General features: G+C 38.5%; 1 protein-coding gene across 1 annotated transcript; it reads right to left on the bottom strand.

Annotated features, from left to right (window-relative positions):
- Window positions 1-253: 253 nt before the first annotated feature.
- LOC134494494 (mas-related G-protein coupled receptor member H-like) lies at window positions 254-3030 on the bottom strand. The gene has a single exon (XM_063299702.1). It carries the CDS (start codon window positions 2987-2989, stop codon window positions 2045-2047), a length of 945 nt encoding a protein of 314 aa, XP_063155772.1. The 5' UTR covers window positions 2990-3030; the 3' UTR covers window positions 254-2044.
- Between the last annotated feature and the right edge of the window lie 21057 nt (window positions 3031-24087).

Below are 24087 nucleotides of genomic sequence, written 5' to 3'. Positions count from 1 at the left end.
CTACGGGGGGAGGGATCTCATTTGCACCGAGGGTTATTAGTTTGCATTTGGCGTGCTTTTTCCATTCTCAGCTTTCTTTGTGATCCTGCATACTCTTCTTTAATAAATCAGATATCTTTGAATTCCTGCTCATGAGTCTGATGGTGTTTTAGAATAGGCAACCATTACAATATGCTTGTATTATATTCTCCCACAGATTTTTTTTTACTGTAGTTGATGTTTTATATAACACTTATATACATATACAATACCTTTATCTTATTCATATACTTTATTGTTTTTACTATTTTTACATTTTAAATAATTCTGTAATACTTCAGAGAATTTTGGTTAATTAGAATTGATTAGAATATGATTAGAAATGTTCACATTGTCATTAAAACCATAACTCTTAAAAATACTAATTGAATAAAAAGAATTATTAGTCAGATCATTCTATTTAATACTATTTAATAATATATTAGGCTTGGGTTAAGCTATCTACCTTTCCAATGGATTACAATTTCACTTGCAAATTCTTAAGCCCCAACAATGACATCATAAAGATATTGAGCAGTAAAATGACAATATGAAATACAACCATTTAAAGATCAGCAGCTTTTACTGGAAGAAAAAAATGGCCATTGGTGAAACTGAAGTCCTCAGAGGCTAAAATAACCTTGCTAAGCCCAGGCTCAAACAACTGTTTATTCCTGTAATTGTGATGCCAATTTAAGATATGAAACCACAAAGCTCAGAATATTTCCTTTATTTACCAAGATTGGCAAACTGTCCTTTGTTGTTGTTGATATGAGGACAGAGGCTTTCTTAGATATGCTGACCCAGAATCATTTAGGAATTTAACATCTGCAACTTGCCTCTTAAACTGAATAGGCAGCCACTGAAATTATGGCACAATAAATGTAATAAAATCAGAATGCCAAGTGGTTGTCACCATCCTTCCTGCTGCGTCTTGCACCACTTGAAGTTTTCGAAATGTCTTTATGGGCAGCCCCACGTGATTATAGCATAGTTGCAGAAGAAAGATCCACTTTCTCTGGATTGCGCCACAGCCAGAGAACCACATGGAGCATTCTTATATAAAGTAGTCACTTGCACTTTCATAAGAAAGCAAAAAAGTCCAGAGTTCCTCCATGCTTTGTCACTAGTTTTTTAGGGGGAGTATGCTGAATAAATAACTTTATTTTTTTTTCCTTTCATAAAAGTTATACAGCATTGTTTTGGGATCCACTTGCTTCTGTATCTGTCCTCAATAATATGAAATCCTTTAAATCTCATCTGTCTATGTCCAGGCAGTAAATCTATAACAAATGGCTGAAATTTAATTGCTCTAAGTACAATACATATACCTGTGTAGGAAGAGAGATCAGTTTGTTGTTATTACAACCTGAAATCTGTTCAGTCTTTCTCCAATTCCTTTCTTCTGGAATCATTCAAAAACATTTTCATTTAAATGTGATTTTATAAGTTCTTTCCTTGTTGTAACAGCTGTCCTTTCAATTCAGTTGATTTGGTGAATCCTGGTCTAGTGGAGGTAGGCAACATATGATTCTCTAGATAATCTTGAGCTGGAGTTTCTATTATCCTTCACCATTGGCCATGTAGCTGATAAAACCTGGGATCTTTGGAAGGTCACATGTGCCCATCTTTGGCTTAGAGTCTTGTCTAGCAGAAAAGGCAGTAGCCTTTCTATGGTGGACACCTTCCAGACAACTTTCAAAATTCTCTGCAATGGTCCTACTGGCTAGACACTGAAGTTTAAACAAACAGATTTGAAGGCCACTCAGGTTGGGGAAGGCTGAACTACAACAAGCTAATTAAGCTTAAAGTAGGCGATATTCCATAAATAGGTTAGACCAACTTGGCAAATGTTTTGATATTCCAGAAAGATAATTGTCTGTACAGATAATGCTGAAGTTCTGGATTCATGCAGAAATTAATTGGTATGAAGACCAGTTTCTTTTAAATAAAAAAAAGCAAATTTTGTGCTTGCTTGGAAAGAAACAAATGCATCTTTTGGGTGACAATGGTGAAATTAAGGAGTTCAGATCTTGGAACCTTCTGAAGTTTCCAGCTCATCCGTAGAGAGTTCCTCCTCCTTGAAAACCTTCTGGAGCAAGTCTTTGATGCTTTTCCGAGTTTTACCCTTCTGTCTCCCCACCAGGTAATAGATCAGGGGGTTAATGCTGCTGTTCACGCAGGTACATAAGTAGCCATAATGTACAAGGTTGGGATGTATGTAATGGAAAACGTACAGAATAAAATAAAAGGCATTCAGTGGAAAAGCCAAGATTAAGAAGAAGAAAAGAGTGAGCAAAATAGCTGTCAAAAGCTTTCTCCGCCTTTGGTTTTTGGATATGAAGCAGATTTTGATAAACAAGATGACACTGGAGATGGTCATAAGTGGGAGACAAAGCACGGCATTAACAATGAACTGATACATTAGGGTATAATTCTTTCCAAACCCACCAACAGCTATAATTGTGAAGTGAATCGAAGAAAGGATGAAGGAGACGGCCCAGATTACAGCACACACTAGGGTGAACAAATACACCGGCCGGTGGCATCGATACCAAATTGGGAAAAGGACTGAAACACACCTGTCAATGCTGATGACTGTCAGGAGAAATTGCCCAGTACTGTACATCAACAGCAGGACAGTTTGGAAGAGTTCATAGGGAAAGTCACAGTACAAGTGTGTAAAAAGCCAGTGGATTTCAATAATCAGCTCAGTGGTGAGCAAACCAAAGTCCGCAACGGAGAGGTTGAGAATGTAAATGGCAAAAGTGTTCCTCTTAACGGAGCAGCCAAGCAGCCAGATGACGAGTCCATTCCCGAACATCCCCAACACACAAAAAAGCATGGTGAAGATTGCAAAAATAAGCACTTCTTCATTTATGCCGGAATCATAACAGGTTCTGTTTTTGGCAACGGATGCTTCGGTGACTTGTGCTAAGAGACTGAACGGAGAGGGGGATGTCATATTCATTATGCTTTGGTCTTTTTACTTTCTTCTGTGGCTGAAGATGCTCCTGCTGGAACAAAAGAGAAACAGATGACATTAGGCTTTGTCCCAATTCCTAAAAATGCATATTGATTGCCAGAACTGGTCAGTCCTGTCCTCAGCATGGAATGCTGCAGGTTGTATGGTTTGAGCTAAGGGTGGTAATCTAGTCTTGTTTATCAGAATAAAAAGTGTTATGTGAAAGCCTTGATTCATCAAAGCAATGAGGTCCCATCTATGTTCTCACGGAACATGGAAGATTGTGACTTCAAATCTAAGAATAGTAAATAGTAAGGAATATGGATTAATGAATGGGAAGGAAGGAAGGAAGGAAGGAAGGAAGGAAGGAAGGAAGGAAGGAAGGAAGGAAGGAAGGAAGGAAGGAAGGAAGGAAGGACGGACATTGGTTTTGTAAAACTAAAAAGGAAAGAATGTACAAGATAAAAATAAAGATGGCCTCATCTTCTGGAGTTAATGAATACATGCAGGGAATGGTACCAAAGAAGAAGAGTTTCATTCATTGTACTAATCAAATTGGATCATGGCAGATGAATACCCTGTTAGCTGCATATTTAGATATTTCTTCACAACATAATTCAAAGTCTTTCCAATGCCCAGTTTTTCAGGCCTCCCAGTAGCTCTTAAAGATATTTTCACTGTCAGTTCTAAATCACTCTGAAGTTGATCTGTTGTTTTCAGCAGCAAATGTAGTAGACTCAGTCTTTCTTGTCCTTAATCATGTTTACCATGCTTACTCTTTCAGACCAGATCTGGCAGAGAAGGCATGCTGCAGGACCTGTCTACATTTGGCGGGTCCCCGGAGGCAAGCCTCCTCTGCCATGGTGCCCACGTTATGGAATCTTCTGCCCCTTGGAAGTGAGGTTAACTCCATCCCTCTTAACATTTTGCAGGTCCCTCTAAACCTGGCTTTGCCTTCAGGCCTGGGGGGGGGGGCGGTCCCAGGGGACCAGAGAGATCTTGCAATGGCTCCCTTACTATGGCTAACATCATCCCCTCCTGTTTTTGTGATTTTTATAGTTTTTAACAATGAATGTTTTTATGTACGTATTGGTTTTTTAAATAAGTGTTGTATGCTGCCAAGAGCCACTTTTCTGTGAGATGGGCAGCTATACAAATTTGATTGATAAATAAATAAGCAAGCAAGCAAGCAAGCACTGCCACAGTACCCTGCCTTTTCTGAGACAGCAAGTATTCTTGGTCTCACTGCTGTTTCCAATCAACACTAAGTGAGGTTATTCCTCGCTTACCCTTCTTACTTTTCCTAGGCTTCCTACTAAAAACGCTCTACTAAAGATCCACTGGCTATGTTTTATATTTCCTTCTAGGCTGGTCTTTCATTGAGGAAAATTACCTCTGTCATCACAGCTTAGATGAATACCTGTCAAGATGTTTTTGGCAATATGTTGCCCTAAAGTTCTTTTTCCCAGTTAAACTGAGAAAAATCCAAAAAAGTTTGTCCCATCTAAGAACCTTGTTTACTTTTCAATCTGCAAAGTTCTGCAGGAATGTCTGGCCTTGGTCTCTCCAGGCTGTTTCCCCAAGTCCTAACCCCAAGTTTCTCTCTGATCCTGAGCCTCTCTGGTTTATGGTCCATACAATTCCATGTCAGGTAGACCACAATAATGAACTTTCTTCCAGCTTTCCCCTGAAATCTAGAGATCAACACTGAAAGTCTGTTAGCCTGTTTCTAACCTGCTTATCCTCATTATAGAAATTAGCTTTTCCTGCAGAACTCTATCAGTTATACTAGAACAGCCACTTCAAGATTATATTCTGTTTATATTTTTTCATCACATTATCTCTATTATGAGATTTGACATATACCACAGAGCTTCCAGTACATCTGCAGATCACCAGCACAAGAGAGTTTCTGAAGGAAAACTGATTTCAGACCAAACCCCAGTCACAAGTCTCTCCAGTATCCTGCCAACTAAACTGCACATGTTATTATTTTTTTATAGCTTTGAATGCAGTGGGAGATTCTTGAGGCCATATTTAAGTAAATTCACCATGTATCTGGTGTTTATGGAATCCTAAATTGAAAACCAAGCAACACCTAATCAGAAATATACCTGTCTCTACTTATTTATTAAACTTATGAACTGCTCCTGACATTTCAAAGTGCTCAGTCTTGAGATGCAGTGAAGTGGTCTGCAAGTCCATCAAATGGTCTGCTTGCTGAGAAGCTGAAAACCCAATAAAATAACCCAAAGGATCTTTACTGAATCTTAGTCTGGTAACAGTTTATATACTTGGAGGGGAAACTTTTTCAGTCTGGGACTGGCTGATAATAGCAGCAACCTTATTTAACTTGCAGTGGATGGTAATAAATCACCAAGGAATCTCCTTCCTGTCTTCTAGATCTTCTGACAACGTGGTGTTCATGAATATTTTTTTCTTCAGAGACAAATGAGAGTCAAGAAACTTGCTCAGCCTGTTTCCATTTTTCCCTGTCACGTAATCTGCTGTTAACATCCCAGCTCCTGATTTCGCCATGGCTGCTTTCTCTTTCAACACCACCATTATTTTGCTTAGCAAATCCTTATCTTGTTTTAACACTGCACCCTACCCCAGCTGCAGCTAATATGAGCAGCTTATACTAAAGAGGAAAGGACACTACTATTTGATACCAGATATACTGTACAGATCCCAAATAATTGGTTACAAGTGTGCAATAAGGCTCTTTCCCCTGCTCAAGGGCATATATGGTGCATGAATGAAACTATAGGCATAGCATATGTAGGCTGCAACTATCAGATGACCACTAAATGACAACATGGAGATATATGGCAATCCCCTCTGCCATCTAGTGGTCTTTCAGGTATGTGCAGATCAGATATGGTGTGTCTAGTATCAGGCAATTCATGTTTGATTTAGTTATAAATAGTTACATGTTTTTGACCAGAATTAGAATTCTTGATAGGAAGCTAGACTGGTCAACCCAAAAAGCTAAAGAGAAGGGAGGGAACTTCAAATGTGAAAGAAAAGAATCTTTAAGAAATCTCTAGTTTTGGTTGAGGATTAGCATTTGGAAAGGCAACTGGAATGAAAAAATCTAAGTAAAGCTGTCAAAATGAATAGAGGAAAACAGTTCAAATAAGAGAAGAGTTTAAAGAGTTCAAAGGATGATACATGGATGGGTCAGGTCAGCTAATCTAGAGGTGGCGATGGATGGTCTTAAAGCAGAAGCAGACAATACCTGGCTTTCCAGATATTTCTAGAATGCAGTTTTTATTGTCCCTCACCTCCTGTCTCACCATGTCAAAGTATGATGAGTGCTGGAATTCAAGAACATCTGGTTATCCATTCATGGAAGTAAAAAATAAGTTATCTACATACCCTCTCTTTGAGTGAGGACTGGTGAGGTGGGAATCAGCATGGATTAGGCCAGGCAGCACTATGCTAGAAATGTTGAGTGTCTCCCAATATCAAGGCTGGGAAAATAATGGCCCAAAGTCCATTGACTTAAAAGAGTGGAAGGAAAAATCTTAGCACATAAACCTTGATTTCACTTTCTGCAGAAAGCAGATCTTCTACATATATAGGAGTTAGTTTTTGTCCATGGTGAAGCTCTTTATTTCACCATATCAAGTCTACCAAGTTTCTGTGGGATACTTGCGGTGTGTCTGGAATGATCTATTCCAGACACACAGGAAGTATCTTTTCTCCAGTTCTCACTGGAAGTCTATAGACTAGCACCAAATGATTCTTAGCTTCTAACTCTTTAGTGCTGATTTCAGAACCTGTAAAATGGATGAAGCTTTTCTGCCCCATTCCATGTGCTCTGTCTTCTGGAAGATATTAAAATTATCTGACCTCACAACATTTAGTTTACAAAAAACAGCTTTGCTTGGAAACACACGTACTTTATATTACAGTAGTATTTGGACAATGCTTAGGCTTTGTAATAAAGCTTGAAATTAGCAGCATTTACTGAGCATTCTCAGAAGATCTCTCTACATCTCTCTCTCTCTCTCTCTCTCTCTCTCTCTCTCTCTCTCTCTTCATCATCATATGTCATCTATCTATCTGTCATCTATCATCTATCTATCTATCTATCTATCTATCTATCTATCTATCTTCATCATCATATGTCATCAATCATCTATCTATCTATCTATCTTCATCATCATGTCATCTATCTATCTATCTATCTATCTATCTATCTTCATCATCATATGTCATCTATCTATCATCTATCTATCTATCTTCATCATCATATGTCATCTATCATCTATCTATCTATCTTCATCATCATATCATCTATCTATCTATCTATCTATCTATCTATCTATCTTCATCATCATATGTCATCTATCTATCATCTATCTATCTATCTATCTATCTATCTATCTATCTATCTATCTTCATCATATGTCATCTATCTATCATCTATCTATCTATCTATCTATCTATCTTCATCATCATGTCATCTATCTATCTATCTATCTATCTATCTATCTATCTATCTATCTTCATCATGTCATCTATCTATCTATCTATCTATCTATCTTTCATCATCATATGTCATCTATCTATCTATCTATCTATCTATCTTCATCATCATGTCATCTATCTATCTATCTATCTATCTATCTATCTATCTATCTTCATCATCATATGTCATCTATCATCTATCTATCTATCTATCTATCTTCATCATCATGTCATCTATCTATCTATCTATCTATCTTCATCATCATATGTCATCTATCTATCATCTATCTATCTATCTATCTTCATCATCATATGTCATCTATCTATCATCTATCTATCTATCTATCCATCATATGTCATCTATCTATCATCTATCTATCTATCTATCTATCTATCTATCTTCATCATCATATGTCATCTATCTATCTATCTATCTTCATCATCATATGTCATCTATCTGTCATCTATCATCTATCTATCTATATCTATCTATCTATCTATCTTCATCATCATATGTCATCTATCTGTCATCTATCATCTATCTATCTATCTATCTATCTATCTATCTATCTATCTATCTATCTATCTATCTACCTTCATCATCATATGTCATCTATCTGTCATCTATCACCTGTCTATCATCTCTCTCTTTCACTCTCTCTCTCATTCTATCATCCCTCCCTCCCTCCCTATCATCTCTCAATAGATAGATAGATAGATAGATAGATAATCCATCCTCTCTCTCTCTTTATCTATCTATCATAACTCTCTCTATTCTCTCTCTCTCCACCCATCTCAACATAGTGACTCTGAGCAACTTAGAATAGAAAAACATGCTGACAAATGTAAAAACAATCTTAAATATCTGTAACCATGAAATAAGTATTACTATTGCTCATTTTTAATATAGGTATTTAAGATTTTTTTTTTTACTTTTGTTGGCATGCTTTTGTAATGTTAGTTGGTAATGGTAACAATAGTAATAAACGACAGTGCTAAAGAGGAAGAAAAGTGATCAGAACTAATTTGTTAGGAATGCTTGTTAAAATAGGGAACCTGTCTACATTCACTTTCAGGGAACCTAATGGACTGGTTAAACTTAAAAAAATAAACAACAACAAAAAATAAGTGGTGTTGTCCCAAACAATGAGCAAAGTTTCAATTGCTTGCTTTGCTTTTACCTTTGCCCTGATGCCTTCATTAAAGCTCCTTGGTGAAAGTGTTTGCACTGAAGGGTGAACAAAATCTTACCAAGGTACTTAACAGAAAGACATGACAACAGCAATATATAAATAGAATATGTATAAGCAGTGCCTTCCATGAAATGTCTTTTGATGGTTGTGTTGAGGATCACAGAGGAAGAAGAACAGAGGAAGAAGCAAGCCAGTTTGCTGACTATCTTCTTTTTCTTAGGCTGCAGTTAAATCTTGCAGTATAAATATACCCTTGTTTACATTTTCTGTGTTGCTTCTTCACTATTGGATTTTGGATTATGACATCTTTGGGCAGGGTATAGTCTCTTGTATTCCATTTAAAGTCCTGTTGCAGATCACCCCAGATACATGGTGTGTGGACCCAGCTACAGTTCTTCTTGGAGGCAGCCTCCATCCCATAGAAAACTCTTTCTATATCTTTAATTGCTATGTTCTTATTGTCCTAATACCCACCCAAAATGCTAAGATCCTCTCAGTAAAATGCTGGTTAGTATTTTTCAGCAAATTTTTCATTATAGATAGATGTAGATATAGATATAGGTAATTTTAAACACAAGAATAAGACTAATAGAAACTCAAATAGAGTGAAAAAGACAAGAGAAGAAGGAAAAAATGAAGGAAAAAATAAAAGCGTGAAAATAAAAAGAATAGCAGAAAGATAGAAAAGAAAGAAAAAAAAATATTAAAAAGTGGCTTCCAATCTTCTTTTCAGCAGTCGTAAGTACAATTATAAATTGACCTCTCTCTCTAAAGGTACATCATGACTCTCTTCTTTCTATAACCTACCCTATCTAAGCATCAAAACCATAAACCATAAGTTGTTTTATTTTTCTTTTTTACACAAAAAGACCATAAGAAGTTTCCAGTCACCAATAAATGTAGATAATGTCTTTTCAGTTAAAGGTATGTTCTTGTAGCCCTGTGATTAGCATTACAGCTGACAGCTATATTTTGTATATTTGTATGGGGATTGACTTCAGCAAAGGATCGTTACCTTGTGGTGGTGCTGGAGCTTGAGCACCTCAATGATGCCATGAGCTAAACTGTGAAGGGCCACCCAAGACGGGAAGGTCATGACAGAGAGGTCAGACTAAATGCGATCCCTGGGGAAGGTAATGGCAACCCTCCCCAGTATTCTTGCCGTGAAAACTAAATGGATCAGTACAACCAGAGATATGTCGGTATACCATCGGAAGATGAGACCCCCAGGTCGGAAGATGGTCAAAATGCTACTGGGGAGGAACAGAGGATGAGTTCAACTAGCCCCAGACGTGATGACACAGCTAGCTCAAAGCCGAAAGGACGGCTAGCGGCCGACGGTGCTGATGGTAAACGGCAAATCCGATGTTCTAAGGATCAACACACCATTGGAACCTGGAATGTAAGATCTATGAGCCAGGGCAAATTGGATGTGGTTATTGGTGAGATGTCAAGATTAAAGATAGACATTCTGGGCGTCAGTGAACTGAAATGGACTGGAATGGGCCACTTCACATCAAAGGACCACCAGATCTACTACTGTGGACAAGAGGACCACAGAAGAAATGGAGTAGCCTTCATAATTAATAGTAAAGTGGCTAAAGCAGTGCTTGGATACAACCCAAAAAAACGATAGAATGATCTCAGTTCGAATTCAGGGGAAGCCATCTAACATCACAGTGATCCAAATATACGGCCCAACCACAGATGCTGAAGAAGCTGAAGTAGAGCAGTTCTATGAGGATCTGCAGCACCTACTGGACAACACGCCTAAAAGAGATGTTATTTTCATTCTCTTGTCCACAGTAGTAGATCTGGTGGTCATCTGATGTGAAGTGGCCCATTCCAGTCCATTTCAGTTCACTGATGGTCGCACCACCCCCACGGTCACATGATCACAATTTGGGCACTTGGCAACTGGTTTGCATTTACAACCGGTTGTAGCATCCTGCAGTCATGTGATCATGATTTGCAACCTTCCCAGCCAGCTTCTGACAAGCCAAATCAATAGGGAACCATTGTTTCACACAATGACCACCATGATTTGCTTAATGACCACGGTAAAAATGGTCATAAAATCAGGACTGGTCACATGATGCCTCACTTAATGACCACATCACTTAGTGACCAAAATTCTGGTCCCAATTGCGGTCATTAAGCAAGGAGTACATGTACGATGAAAGAATATAGTAATGATTAGTATTTTTACTCTTCTTTTACAATGAAATGCACCACCACCACCACCACCACCAATGCTAGACCATTAAAAAGAAAAGTTAGCTATTTTCGCACCCAACCTACACAGACCAGAGTTGATATTTCTGGCCTTTCCTAATACTGTCTAGCAGCTTTCTGTTGCCTAGGAAAGTTTTGAACATGTCTTTGCACCCTTCCAAACACTTAATGCACATTAGTGCATTATAATAAGTGTAGAAGCTGGTTGCTTTCAGAATCTTTTAATGGATCCTGGACCACTTTACTAAAAATGCTGAGATATTGCTTCTGGTTTGTCTAGCAACTGACCAGAATTAATAACCCTCTCCTCAATGCCATACATTGAAATCTGTTTGTCTTATATTGCAAGTCTGTATCACGTTACAAAATTCTTCTAAAGGCCCAACACTTGCAAGGGCTAGTTTGAACACTTGACTGTTGAAATCTTATCTGCCGCTTAGTTATTTCCTGGGAGTTTCACAAAAATTATAAAGTCACCTCCACATCTCTTTACCGCATCTGATGCTTGGTCCCTAACTTGGCTAACCCTCTAAAGTAGTTCCAACTGTTAAGTTTCTTATAGATATGAATTCCTACAGATAGGAGTTTTATAGTGAGGAATTACTTGGCTTCCAATGCTTTAGAACGTAGACAATGACACAGCAGGAAAAATGCAGAAAAATAAGGATAATATTCCGGCAAATTATTTGCATTTCCCTCCTAGCAGAAAAGTTTCAGGAGTGTTCTGGGGCATTTGCCCTCCCTTAAACTCTGCAGGTCAGACATCTTGTGACAATGTGCCATCGCAGAGTGCAGTGATCTACCAAACCACTTGGTTTTGCTAACAGAAATCTTGACATGGGGGATGCATCCTGAAAATGATATCTTTGGCATCCACATCAAGTTTTCCTGCAGTGTACCTTTGCAAGGACCAAATTTTGGGGGAGTAATTTTTCTTTTCTAGTTTTTGATGGACACTGAAGTACTTTCCATAACTAACACTAGTATTGTCAGTACTGCATATACTGAAATTCATCCAGCTCCAACCTGGAAATGTCAGCCTTGCGTAATACCAGCATTGCAACTTCAAACCTCCTGACTCTTACATCTGAAAGTCCAAAAGAGTGTGCTGAACTCCATTCTCAAAAGAAATCTCTCTCTCTGTCTGGTTCAGGAAAATACTTCGTTGCACCTGTATTAGCAGCACTGGTTGCTCTCTCCCACCAAAACAAGCAATTGGCATTGAATAAATCAGAATACAGTGTTAGAATGCTTTCACAGAGACCTTTTGCCTTAATCACATGCCTGATTTTTAGCAACGTCAAGTCACTGAACATTTCTCAATCAACTTTTGCACCACAGCCCACACATGTTAAGACTGATGTTACTTCACAGATAACTCTTTTATTGTGTTGTAGAAGATCAGCCTGTTCCTTGCTGCTAATGTCCATATCACACAGTACAGTCCGCATGATGGTCATCCTTTCTGCTCTTTGTCATAAATACGAGTGATTGTGATCATTCTGAATTAAATGAATTCATAAGTCAGTTCATTTACATCTGGGTATTTGGGATAAGTTAGCTAGGTGATCCCATTTCTAGCAAAATCCACCCCTATTTCTCAGCATTCCTGGCACAATTCTGTAACTTTCCTCTCCCTTGACGTTCAGTCTAAGCATACATTTTGTCTTAGTGTGATGTTTGTACCCAACAGTTCTGATTTAAAACATTGGTTTATGGCTTGGTGCAATATATGAATTGGGAGACAGTTTGGTGGAACAGTTAAGGCATCAGGCTAGAACCAGGAGACCATGAGTTCTAGTCCTGTCTTAGGCACAAAGCTAGCTGGGTGACCTTGGGCCAGTCACTCCCTCTCAGCCCTAGGAAGAAGTTGCTGGCAAACCACTTCTGGAAATGATGCCAGAAAACTTCATGGACTTCTCCATGTAATTGCTAGGAGTTAAGACTGACTAGAAGGCATGCCCCCATCCAACCACAATATTTCAAATAATTCAATGTAATCTTGAAATGTTCTTTCTTTCCCAGTCTGTGGACTGAACCCTCTTGCTCCTTGGCTCATAACACCTTCCAGAACTTTGATATCAGGCCTCCCTTCTGTTAAGATAGCCAAGGTTCTTGGTGATTGCTCCCTATAGGACAGTATGAAAAAAATGAAGGGTGGTTACAATGCTTTCAATCTTCTTCTTTTTTAAACTCAGATTATGGAATACTGCCTGCAGAATGCCTACATTAGGAAAACGTGCACCGACATGTTTATAATAAGGAAACATAATGTACAGAATTTGTACATTAGCAGAAACTCACTCAAAGCATGTACAATTCTTTGCATGGATGATGATGATCATCATCATCATGAATTGCGCGGATTAAAAAGGAATCACAGTTTAAATATGAACTGGGGCAGAGGTGGGAAAAAGAAGAAGTGGAATGAAATAAGAAACAAATTTATCTCTCTGTATATTAGGAAACAAGAAAGCAATCTTATAAAGGGTTTATCTGATCAGTCTACTTATTTATTCCAGTAAGCATCTTTATTCAATGGAAGAATAGAAATATTACCAGGATGAACAGGTAATATTTAAATTTCAATAGTGGGTATCACTGCAGAGGTAATAGAAAGGGGAGAAGACAGATCAATACAAACAAAAACGTTTAGAGATATTTTGACCTATTTTGGTCAAAAGGTGGTCCCATCAAATTCTTTGGAGGAAAGGCTGTATATGATGAAGGATTGCATTTAGAAGAGGAGAAGCTAGTTACAAGAAAAATTTCTATGAGTGTCTTACCTTCTCTCTGGAGAAGACCACTAGAAGAAGATCGTCTTCTAGATGTCAAGGTTTTTCTTCCTAATCTCACCTCTGATTTCAGAAGAATTGTGACCACACCGCTCATCCCTGAGCAGAAAATGTTACAGAATTGCTTTATGTATGTTCAGGCGAGGTGGGGCACAAGCGACACACCAACAGCAAGGGCTGGCACAAATCAGCGCTATTAGGAAATGCGTGCATCCTTTTTTGAAATCAGCCCTGCCAGGAAATGAGGAACTTTTATTTTTTTTGACAGTGAGCTCTGAAAGCAATGACCATTATAAGGATGAGTGTGCTAATACAGGAAAGGATGGACACCAGGCCTGTAGCTATGCTTTCTTTTTTACTGGAATGCCAGGGGCCACCAATACCAGTCGGAATGATAAGAACAAACAATACCAACAACAGCAAATTAATAATAATGATAAGAATGTGAAAGGTGGGGCCAGATGGAATATGCAAGGTTGAAGAGGATCCAATCACCAACTATACTTCAAGAGTGGGATGAGCTGCATATGAAGGTCAAATTCTGCATTTGAGTTCCTAAAGATTTGGAAATACATGCAGACAGAAATAATCTGAAATTGTCCTGGGCAGCACAAAGTCTTGGAAGAGATTTTTGAAACCCTGATTAAAAGCACAGAGTTCAACTTAAATTTGGGTGCGGTTGAGGGAAGATGGTGGACTGTAGTGCTATGGATTAGACAGCAATTTTTGGAATGTCCTGGAGAGAAAGATGTCAATGAAATTAAAAGGATCTTGGAAGAAAACTAATTTCTTATGTACAAGGCAGTTGTCCTCTGAGGCAGGGAAAAGAAAGCGCGCTCGGTGGGCTAGAAAAGAGGATGCTGGTTTACTTCTCCCTCATCCTTTTTCAGAAATTGAATTTTAAATCTGGCAGGGATAGGAAAACAACAACAACGAGGGAACTAATAGTGCTTCTGAGCATAAGTCAAACAGAATCGCTGTTTAATATGATAAAACTGTAGGATGGAGAAGACTTTGGGATGGGTTTGAAAAAGATTTGTAAAAGAGCTTTGTAGAATTACTTTTCAACAAGAAACTTCTGGACCTGGAGAAGAGTGAAATTAACAGAGAAGCTGCTCAGATCCTCACTGAAGATGATGGGAAAAAGGCCAGGTCACTTTATAGAATAGGACAGTGATGAAAGATGCTCAGTGTTCACAGAGTCAGGAGTCAACTGGCATGAGCAAGCTTATGGGTGCCCCAGAAATCTCTCTGGAATTGCTATATAATTTGGTATGCATACAAATTCATACACTATACCTTAAACTGAGCTAATACACATTTTCCCAAACTCATGCAACCCCTTTGGGAAAAAAGAAGCATGGCAAAACTTCATGTAGAAATGCAGATTCATTTCCCTTACCAGAAATTAGTTCCTTTTAAGGGAAGCCACACGAGATTGAAATCCATGTTTGCTTATTGCCAATGTGACCCCAAATTTCTTGTGACCCCAGAGACCCCTCAAATCTTAGTGTCCCCAGAACTGGAACTATTATTATAGCAGTAATATAATCCCTAAAGTAGGTTTGATGGGGCTTAAGGGGCAAAGGGAAAGAATTCCACTTACCCCAGAAAAGGAAACCCAGGGAAAGATAGCTTCTTCCATGGATAAATCATGACTCCTTGCACCCTGCATCACCACCCAACTTTATGTGGTCCTCCCCCTCCACAAAACATAGTGAGGGTCCCCTAGTTGTCCAATTTTCCTCCCCATTGTTCATCATGTATTAGAATAAGACATGTTGACCAAGCTGAACTCAACTGTTTGCTCACCATTTAGAGTCCTAAATATCTTGAGATCATAGCTGGATTTCAGTGATATGATTTTAGCCTGTTTTTTGGGGGGGGGTGCGAAGTGGGAGTTATGGAATTGTTAAGGTCAAAAATAGAAATGGTTTCTAGTGGGAGGTTGCAACTTTTATTGCTGTGCTCTTGTCCATAACCTTACCACCCACACATGAATACACCCCTCATTAAATAGCCCCCAATTTCCTTAACATAATATACACAATAGCATGTAGGACATCATTCATTGAATAAAAAGTGTTCATTTGAAGAAAACAAGATTAAGAGCAGATGATCCTGGTCTCAGAGGAAAACTTCAATTTTGGGGGGGGGGGGGGGAAGAGAAAGCAACTTAGAATGAAGATGTTTGACACCTGAACTATGGCCAGGTTGAGAAATGAGACTGTAATGACCTTGGTTTGATACATATCTTTTTTCCAGCTTTACTTGGCAGGGAGGAGTACTTTATGAATGAAATATATATCAGGTACCACTAACTAGTGAGATCATCTTTTAAAATTTGCCAATGTTCTTCAACCTCAAAGTAGTAAAAATGATTACCATATTAAACATATTTTAAACAATAAACATATTTATTGACTAGTGTAAGTAGTAATCTGAAGCAGTAATAGCAGAAAATCTAACACAGAAACTGCTGCTCAATGCATCTTCTCCTTGTCTCTCTCTGTCCCTGTTCTCGTCTATTTTTATCTCTGTCTCTCTGTCTCTGTCTCTGTCTCTGTCTCCGATTGCAAAATATGGATAGTTTCCCACGAGAAGGATTCTTACATTTAATTTCCAAATTTCAATAAGTCCATCTGGACCCTTAGTGTTTCTAACTTTCTAAAATCAACACTCTGGCCACACTTTTGCTGTTAATTCAACCCTTAAAAAAAAAAAAAAACTTTAAGCACACACTTAAAATTTCTTTCATAATGGATTAAAGGAAACTCACCCAGTGAAGTCCATTAAAACTTCCCATTCTGGAGGTTCTCAATGTTAAAAAGCAGTAAAAAAATTAATTCCAAATTTTGAGTCCTTAGAGGCTGCATTACGACTATGAGCATAGAGATAATCAACCTTGACTCCCAGCTGCTCGACTCACAATTAGATTGCAAAAACTTCAGTTCCCGCTGCCTACTTGTGAGGAGCAGCTGGATGGAGTACATGTGGGCTATCTCATGATCCTGCCTTTCTCCAGAGGGATTTCGCTGGTCCAGATCCTGCCTCTGGCTGTGGATTTCAGCTGTAATCTCACCCCCGTTTCTTTGGAGAGAAACAGGGACGTCTTCAATTTGCCAAGTCCTTACCAGAAGTCAGTTGTAGGTCAAGATTTTCAGTGAAGCCCCCTGATCAGTTTAAGAGCAGAAGATAATTTCCCTTATTTGTTGCCATTACATGAGCTGGGTGCAAAATCAGAACTGGGGTTGAACTGGGTAATTTTAAATCTATAGAAACACAATTTACAGATACTCATCCAAAATTAGACCCTATCATCTAATTTTATTTTTTATAAGAACTTTATTAAATTTCAAAGTATAGTTAAAATACAAAATAGAAATGACAGAAAAGCTAGCAGATAAAACTAAAGAAAAAGCAGAAAAAAAACTATAAAAGTGAAAATAGATAGAAGACAGAAACAGAAAGTGACTTCCGACTCTCTCCAATACGGATACAGATACAATTAGAAATGTGAACTCCTACCATTAATTAAACCATATTAACATTATTTCTATCAAAACAAGTCATTTAATCAGTAAAAGCCATAATCAAAACTTCATGTTTTTCTAACACAAGCAAGTAGTCTAAAAGTGGTTGCCAAACAGAGACAAATCTAGAAACAGCATTATCTCTTATTGAAGCTGCTAACTTAGCCATTTGGGCCAGATCCATTAATTTAATAATCCAGTCTTCCACTGTAGCTATTTGTGAATCTTTCCATTGTTGTGCATATAAAAGTCTTGCAGTTGTAATCATATATAAAAGTAAAGTTCCATGTTGTTTCTCGAGCTGTTTATCCATCGGTCCCAAGAGAAACAGTTCTGTTGTTTTTTTTTAATGTTCACTTTGAGAATCTTTTGAGTAATAGTACATAATTGTTCCCAAAACTTTTTGGCCTTCTCACAAGTCCACCAAAGGTGATAAAAAGTTCCTTCAGCCTTCAAACATTTGTTACACCGTTATACATTTTTGACAACTTTTCAGGGGTTAAATACCAGCAATGCATCATTTTATAACAGTTCTCTTTTAAATGGTAATTCAGAGTGAATTTTAAACCTTTGTTCCACATATTTTCCCATTGCTCCAACATATTCCCTCCCCACTGAATTAGATCCTATCGCTACTTGGATTTTATTCCTATTTTTATCTTTTATTTATATTTGGTTGTTTGTATTGTATTTTATATGTTTAGGGCTTTAATTGTCAATTTTATTGTAAACCACCCAGGGTCCCCTTTTGGGGGAGATGGGAAGGGATAAAAATTTGAAAAATTAATAAAATAAATAAATACTGTTATATCCAAAGTTCTTAGCCCATTTAATCATAAATTTTTTAACATGCTTATCTTCCAGATTCATCTGTAACAACATCTTGTATATCTTAGTAATAACAAGTTCATCATTTGTGCAGAGTTCCATTTCAAACTGAGTTGTTTCATTAACAAGTTTATGGTTCTTTTTATCTGCTTTAAAACGTTCTAGCAATTGTACATAAGTAAACCAATGACATGTGAAACCTTCCAGCTCTAACTTTTCCCTTGTTTTAAGTTTTGGTTTTCCCTCTTCAAAATTTAACAGATCTTTATACTTCAACCAACTTATTCCTCCCACATTTTCTCTTCTAACAAATGTTTCTTGAGGTGACAACCACAATGGTACATTAGGAGGCAATCTTACCTTATATTTATTCCAGATCCGCAGTATGGCATTCCTAAAATCCTTATTGGCTTTAACTTTATCATGCCACAAGTAGGCATGTCAACCAAATCTTAATTCATGATCTTCAAACTGTAATACTTTCTTATTCTTCAAAGTTATCCATTCCTTCATCCAAAGCAAACAACAAGCACCAAAATACAATTTTAAATTAGGCAAACCCAAACCTCCTTGTTCTTTGGCATCTTGTAACAGTTTATACTTAATTCTTGGTTTCTTGCCTTGGCAAATAAATTTTGAAATACCTCTCTGCCATTCTTTAAATGGTAACTCTGTCAACAAAATCAGTACGGTCTGAAAAAGAAACAACATCCTAGGCAAAACACTCATCTTAATCACAGATATTCTCCCCATGAGAGACAATTGTAATTTCCCCCATTTTAACAAAACTTATTTCACATCATTCCACATTTTAACTGAAACAACGTAATATTCTTAGTTGACAGGATAACCCCCAAATATCTAACCTTTTTTCGATCTTGAAACCCATCTTACCCATTAGCAATTCTTGACTGGGCAAAGTCATATTTCTAGTTAACATTTTTGTTTTTTGTTTATTTACTTTAAGACCCACGAATGACCCAAATTCTTTCTGTTTCTTCACCAGATGTTCTGCAGTATCCAAAGGGTCCTGCAGCCTATCATCTAATTTTAGATATGGGCTCTAAAAGCTAAGAAGGGCTAGTTTTGGTTAGCAGTTGTATGGGAGACCACTAGAAAATCCTAGAACTAGAGGCTAACCTGAAACATCAAAAAGAAGAACCTGGAAGAAGATAATGCAAGCCATTTTCATACTGTAACCAAGAAAACTTGACAGATGTGACCATGAAGTCACCAGAAATCCTGCCTGACTCAAAGGAGACTTGACTTTATCTTTCCCTATACTCTTAATTATTACAGAATGTACATTATATCTCAGTGAAATTTTAGATCAGAAGGGAGAGGAGCTATTTTTCAACAATCTTCAGTGATATGAATTCTGTTGTAAATGCTTCTATGTAGGCAGAGGGCTTAATTTATAATCTCCTATGGACATCATGAGTGCATTTTTATTTGATTTATATTCCGTTTTTATTTTGTATGACTCAAGATCCCACCAACTATTTTCCTTAGAACAGCATCAATCCTGTGAAGTAGGTTGGGCTGAGAGAGAGGGACTGGCCCAAAATCACTCAGCAGGCTTTGTGCCTAAGGCAGAACTGGAGCTCATGGTCTCCTGGTTTCTAGCCCAGCACCTTATAAACTACACCAAACTGGCTCCCTTCCCAGAATCTTACAATATCCTATATATTGTAACAACTTACCTTATTTTGGATTGGGAAGATGCTACGTTGGAGTCTGTGAGATTTTTTTAGTTTATTTATTTTTTTAAAAAAAAATAACTACACCAAAGCTTGCTTTTAACTCTATGGAGGCATAATGTCCTTCTGCTTGCAGGATAATCCTTTTTAATTCTAATATATGAAAGCAGAGGGAATGAATCCAAGCGCTGCCTGGTTGTTAACTGTGCTGACATGAAGCACCATGCCATAACCCTTTACTGATTTTTTTTTTTTAAAGCAGAAGTAGATAAACAGAAGCACCAAGTATATGCTGGTGACACTCCTTCATTATCTGAAAAAAAAAAAGAACTCATTATGAAAACAGAAAGGAAAGGGAAATGCCTACATTAATATTAATGTCAATTCAGTTTGAGCTTTTGGCCTCACTCATTCCAGAATCCTCAAAGCGATGATGCAAGAAGAAAATACTGCTTGAAAGCAGAGGGAATTAATCCAAGTGCTGCCTGGCTATTAATTGTGCTGGCATGAAGCACCATGCCATAACCCTTTACTGATTAAAAAAAAATGTAGAAGCAGATAAACAGAAGTACCAAGCATTCAGTATATGCTGGCAACACTTCTTCATTATCTGAAAAAAAGAGCTGATTATGAAAACAAAAAATGGAAAGGGATATTCCGACATTAATGTTATATATTAAGAAGACAAAAGGGAATGGCAACTTCCAGTTGATCATGAAGAAGTGAAAGTGGTAAACATTTTTGTTTTCTTGAGCTCAAAGGAAAGATGAATAGTGGGCTAGAGAAGTAAACGGAAGTTAATTCTAGGTAAGAAGGCAATGACTTTATCCTTATGGAGAATAAGGTTATTTCTATTACACTAGTGAACAGAATAGTTAAAGCAATGGTCTTTCCAGCTGTAATGTATGACTGTGAACACTAGGCACTGAGAAAATGTGATGTCTTTGAATGATGAATCTGGAGGTGGTCTCTGAGAATAATGGTCTACAAGAAGAACTAATCTATCAGTCCTGGACTAGTAAGGCATACTGTTCTCTTAAGTTGATGATTAGCAAGCAGAACTCACATACTTTGATTATGTGATGGAAACATGATAGTCTAGAAAAAGCATGACTGATTAGTTTGCTGAATTATGTTTTAACTGCAAGGAAATGCTTATTTCTTAATGTATTGATTCATTTCAATTGATGTGGGGCTATGTTATAATCCACTTTATATGTTACTTCTGTTAACCAACTTTACAACTCCAACATTTATGATGGAAAAGTGTCATATGCATTACATGAATGAGTGAATGACTTTGTTTTCCACCAATCAACTTTTCACTTTGAGTTCCTTTGCTTGTCTTTGAAATTTTCCTGTCACTCTTTTACTCAACCTCATAAAACCCCACTTGCATACAGTAAGTTGGCAAAAACAGGAACCAAGTAATAACTTTCCCCAGATGTGGTAACACTTTATTCCTGCACTCAGTAACAAATAAAATAACAACTGTCAGAAAGATAGGAGATTCCTGTGCTTTCTCACATCAGACTCAAAGATGCCACAAAATAGCTAGAACTGACAGCATAAGACAGAGAGTTTGGTATAGTGGTTAAAGGCACTGGGCTAACAGTCAGGAGTCCATGAGTTCTAGTCCTGCCTTAGGCATGAAGCCAGCTGGGTGACCTTGGGCCAGTCATTTCTCTCAGCCCCCATGAAGAAAGCATGGGCCAACCACTTCCAAAAACCTTGCCAAGAAAATTGCACAGACTTGTCCAGGCTGTCACCAGGAGCCAAGACTCACTTGAAGGGGGGAAGAAGAAGAAGAAGAAGAAGAAGAAGAAGAAGAAGAAGAAGAAGAAGAAGAAGAAGAAGAAGAAGAAGAAGAAGAAGAAGAGACAAAGGAGGAGGAGGGATGAAATCTGATAACTAGTAGAAAAGTTCTATGGAAATCTTTATCTGGCTGTTTTGCTTCAGAAAGGTTCAAGGGATGCACCACCTCAAAGCAAAGCAGCCACTCTGCTTCTCAGAGTGAAAACCAGGGTTCATGTTTCTTTCTGTATTGCTTTGCCTTGCAGCCCTTTCCTTAGAGCCCTTACTACAGGAGAAAGCTGAGAGGAACCCCTTTAACACATACTGTGGGCAGAGATGGAGTAGAATGGTGCTGGCCTGTTGCTTCCAGGCTGGAAGACTTTGATCAGCTCTCGGGGAGAAGCTGAGAGAAGCCTTTTCCGCCAGCCCTGGCCCAAAGTGGCTCAAGGTAAAGTGAATTGATTCAACTTCACTTTGATGAAGAGAATCCCGCTGTCTCTCTGGCAGGCATCTCTTCCCCTTCAAAACAAGTCATTTTGCATAAGCCTATTAGAAATGATGAGAACCAGTTTGGTGTAGCGGTTAAGGCATCAGGCTAGAAACCGGGAGACTGTGAGTTCTAGTCCCACCTTAGGCGAGAAGCCAGATGGGTGACCTTGGGCCAGTCACTCACTCTCAGCCCTCGGAAGGGGGCAATGGCAAACCACTTCTGAAAAACCTTGCCAAGAAAACTGCATGGACTCATCCAGGCAGTCTCCAAGGATTGGATATGCTTGAATGGATAAAAAGAGAGAGAGAGACAGAGAGAGAGAGACAGAAATGATAGGCAGGGAGATTTCCCTGAAGTTCCAGCACCACCAGCATTGTTGTGTTTGATTCGCAATTTTCATCTACTGCAATTTACAAAAATAATACCTTTCCAGCAATGAAACAAGCAAACAAATTAAAAACCCACACAAACATAATGAAAAATCTAATGAAAACATTATTAACCTTCTATACGTAGAACAAATAGAAGCTACCCAGCAGACAGATAAGGATGCAACTTTTGTTCTCTGTTGGTGGAAAGATAACAGAGAGTGAGCAATCTTCTAGAGCAGGGTTTCTCAACCTCAGCAGGTTTAAGATGTATGGACTTCAACTCCCAGAATTCCCCAGCCAGCATTCTGGCTGGGGAAATCTGGGAGTTGAAGTCCACATATCTTAAAGTTGCTGAGGTTGAGAAACACTGCTGTAGAAGGTTATTTTTGGCATTTCCAACAAGCTTGCTTCTGCTTATAGCTGGACAAAGAGAAGGACCTTAGCACTCGAGACAGAATCACATAACCTCTTCCTCCTTTCCCAAGTAAATCTCCAGTGTTTCAAGAATCCCTTTGTTGAGCTCCATTATCTGTGCACTGGGCTACCCCCTTGTAGCGGGGAGCAGCTGGCCCTTTAAATCACAAGCCTGCCTGATGTGCCCAGGGGAAGTCACCTGACCCCTGAGAGCCAATAAGGGGAAAGAAAGGGGTTCTGTCAGTTTTTCGGCGGGAAGACCTTGGGGTGTCTTTGCTGAGGGAGCTGGATGGAGTCCTGGATGAGGGGTTACCTCAGCCAAGGTGGGAAATCGCGTTATTTCACTCTAGTCACAATTGTGTTGGGGTTTTGTGGATTGTGTGCATTGTGTGGAAGCTTACATTCTTTTGGCACCTTTAGTAAAGCGGGTTTTTGTTTCCAACCTGGCCTGCCGGCACCTGCCGCAGCTTGGCTGAGCCGTTGGCTCCCCACAGTTTTTCTTGGGTTCCCTTCTCGATTTAGCCAGGCCGGGGCGGGCGAGGTCAAAGAGACCTCGGTTCCAGCTCTGGAAATTCATGTTGGGATTTGGGGCCAGGCACTCACTCCTGTTTTATAATACGATTATGACTATTTTGCATTTGTTCACGTGAGTTCATAAGCCGGTCAGAATTCTGTCCTTTAGCTTCCCAGCGTGTTCTTCAGCCCTGGTATTTACAAGTGTTCACCAGGGCAGAACCTTCTTATTCCTGCCATCTGGCTGGGCAACGTAAAGGCTGAATAGAGCTTTCTTACAACAGTAGAAAAGTTCTTTGGCGTCATCTTTTCCATGGAGCTTTGTCTGTCTTACACCAAGTGTGTTTCCCGGCTGAGCGTAGCCAGCATCTATAATCTACGGGTCAAATTCTTGTCCAAGACAAATGCTGCGTTTGTGACTACATCTGTATCATCGTGTAGTTTGTTAGACATCGTACATATGTGGTTTGCATTTCCTTCTGGAGTGCTTTCTTATCCGTCCATCCATCCATCCATCCATCCCCAGTCCCGAAATTTCTTTTGCTCTTCTATTCATATGCTGACCATCTGAGCAGCTAACTCTGCTTAGGTTTCCATGATCACCCAGTATCAGCAATATGCTCCCATAGGTGTCTATAGAGCTATAAAAAATTTCTTGTTCGAGCTAAAAAATAGAGTTTATACTCCTTATTTGGATTCTTGCATTTTGTCTTGGCCTGAATTCCTTACGATGGAAAATAGGACGGCTCCAGAAAGCAA

This window comes from Candoia aspera, chromosome 3, assembly GCF_035149785.1.
Source record: "Candoia aspera isolate rCanAsp1 chromosome 3, rCanAsp1.hap2, whole genome shotgun sequence".
NCBI lineage: Eukaryota > Metazoa > Chordata > Lepidosauria > Squamata > Boidae > Candoia > Candoia aspera.
The sequence above is the reverse complement of the archived record's forward strand: the minus strand, read 5'-3'. Positions and strand labels throughout refer to the sequence as shown.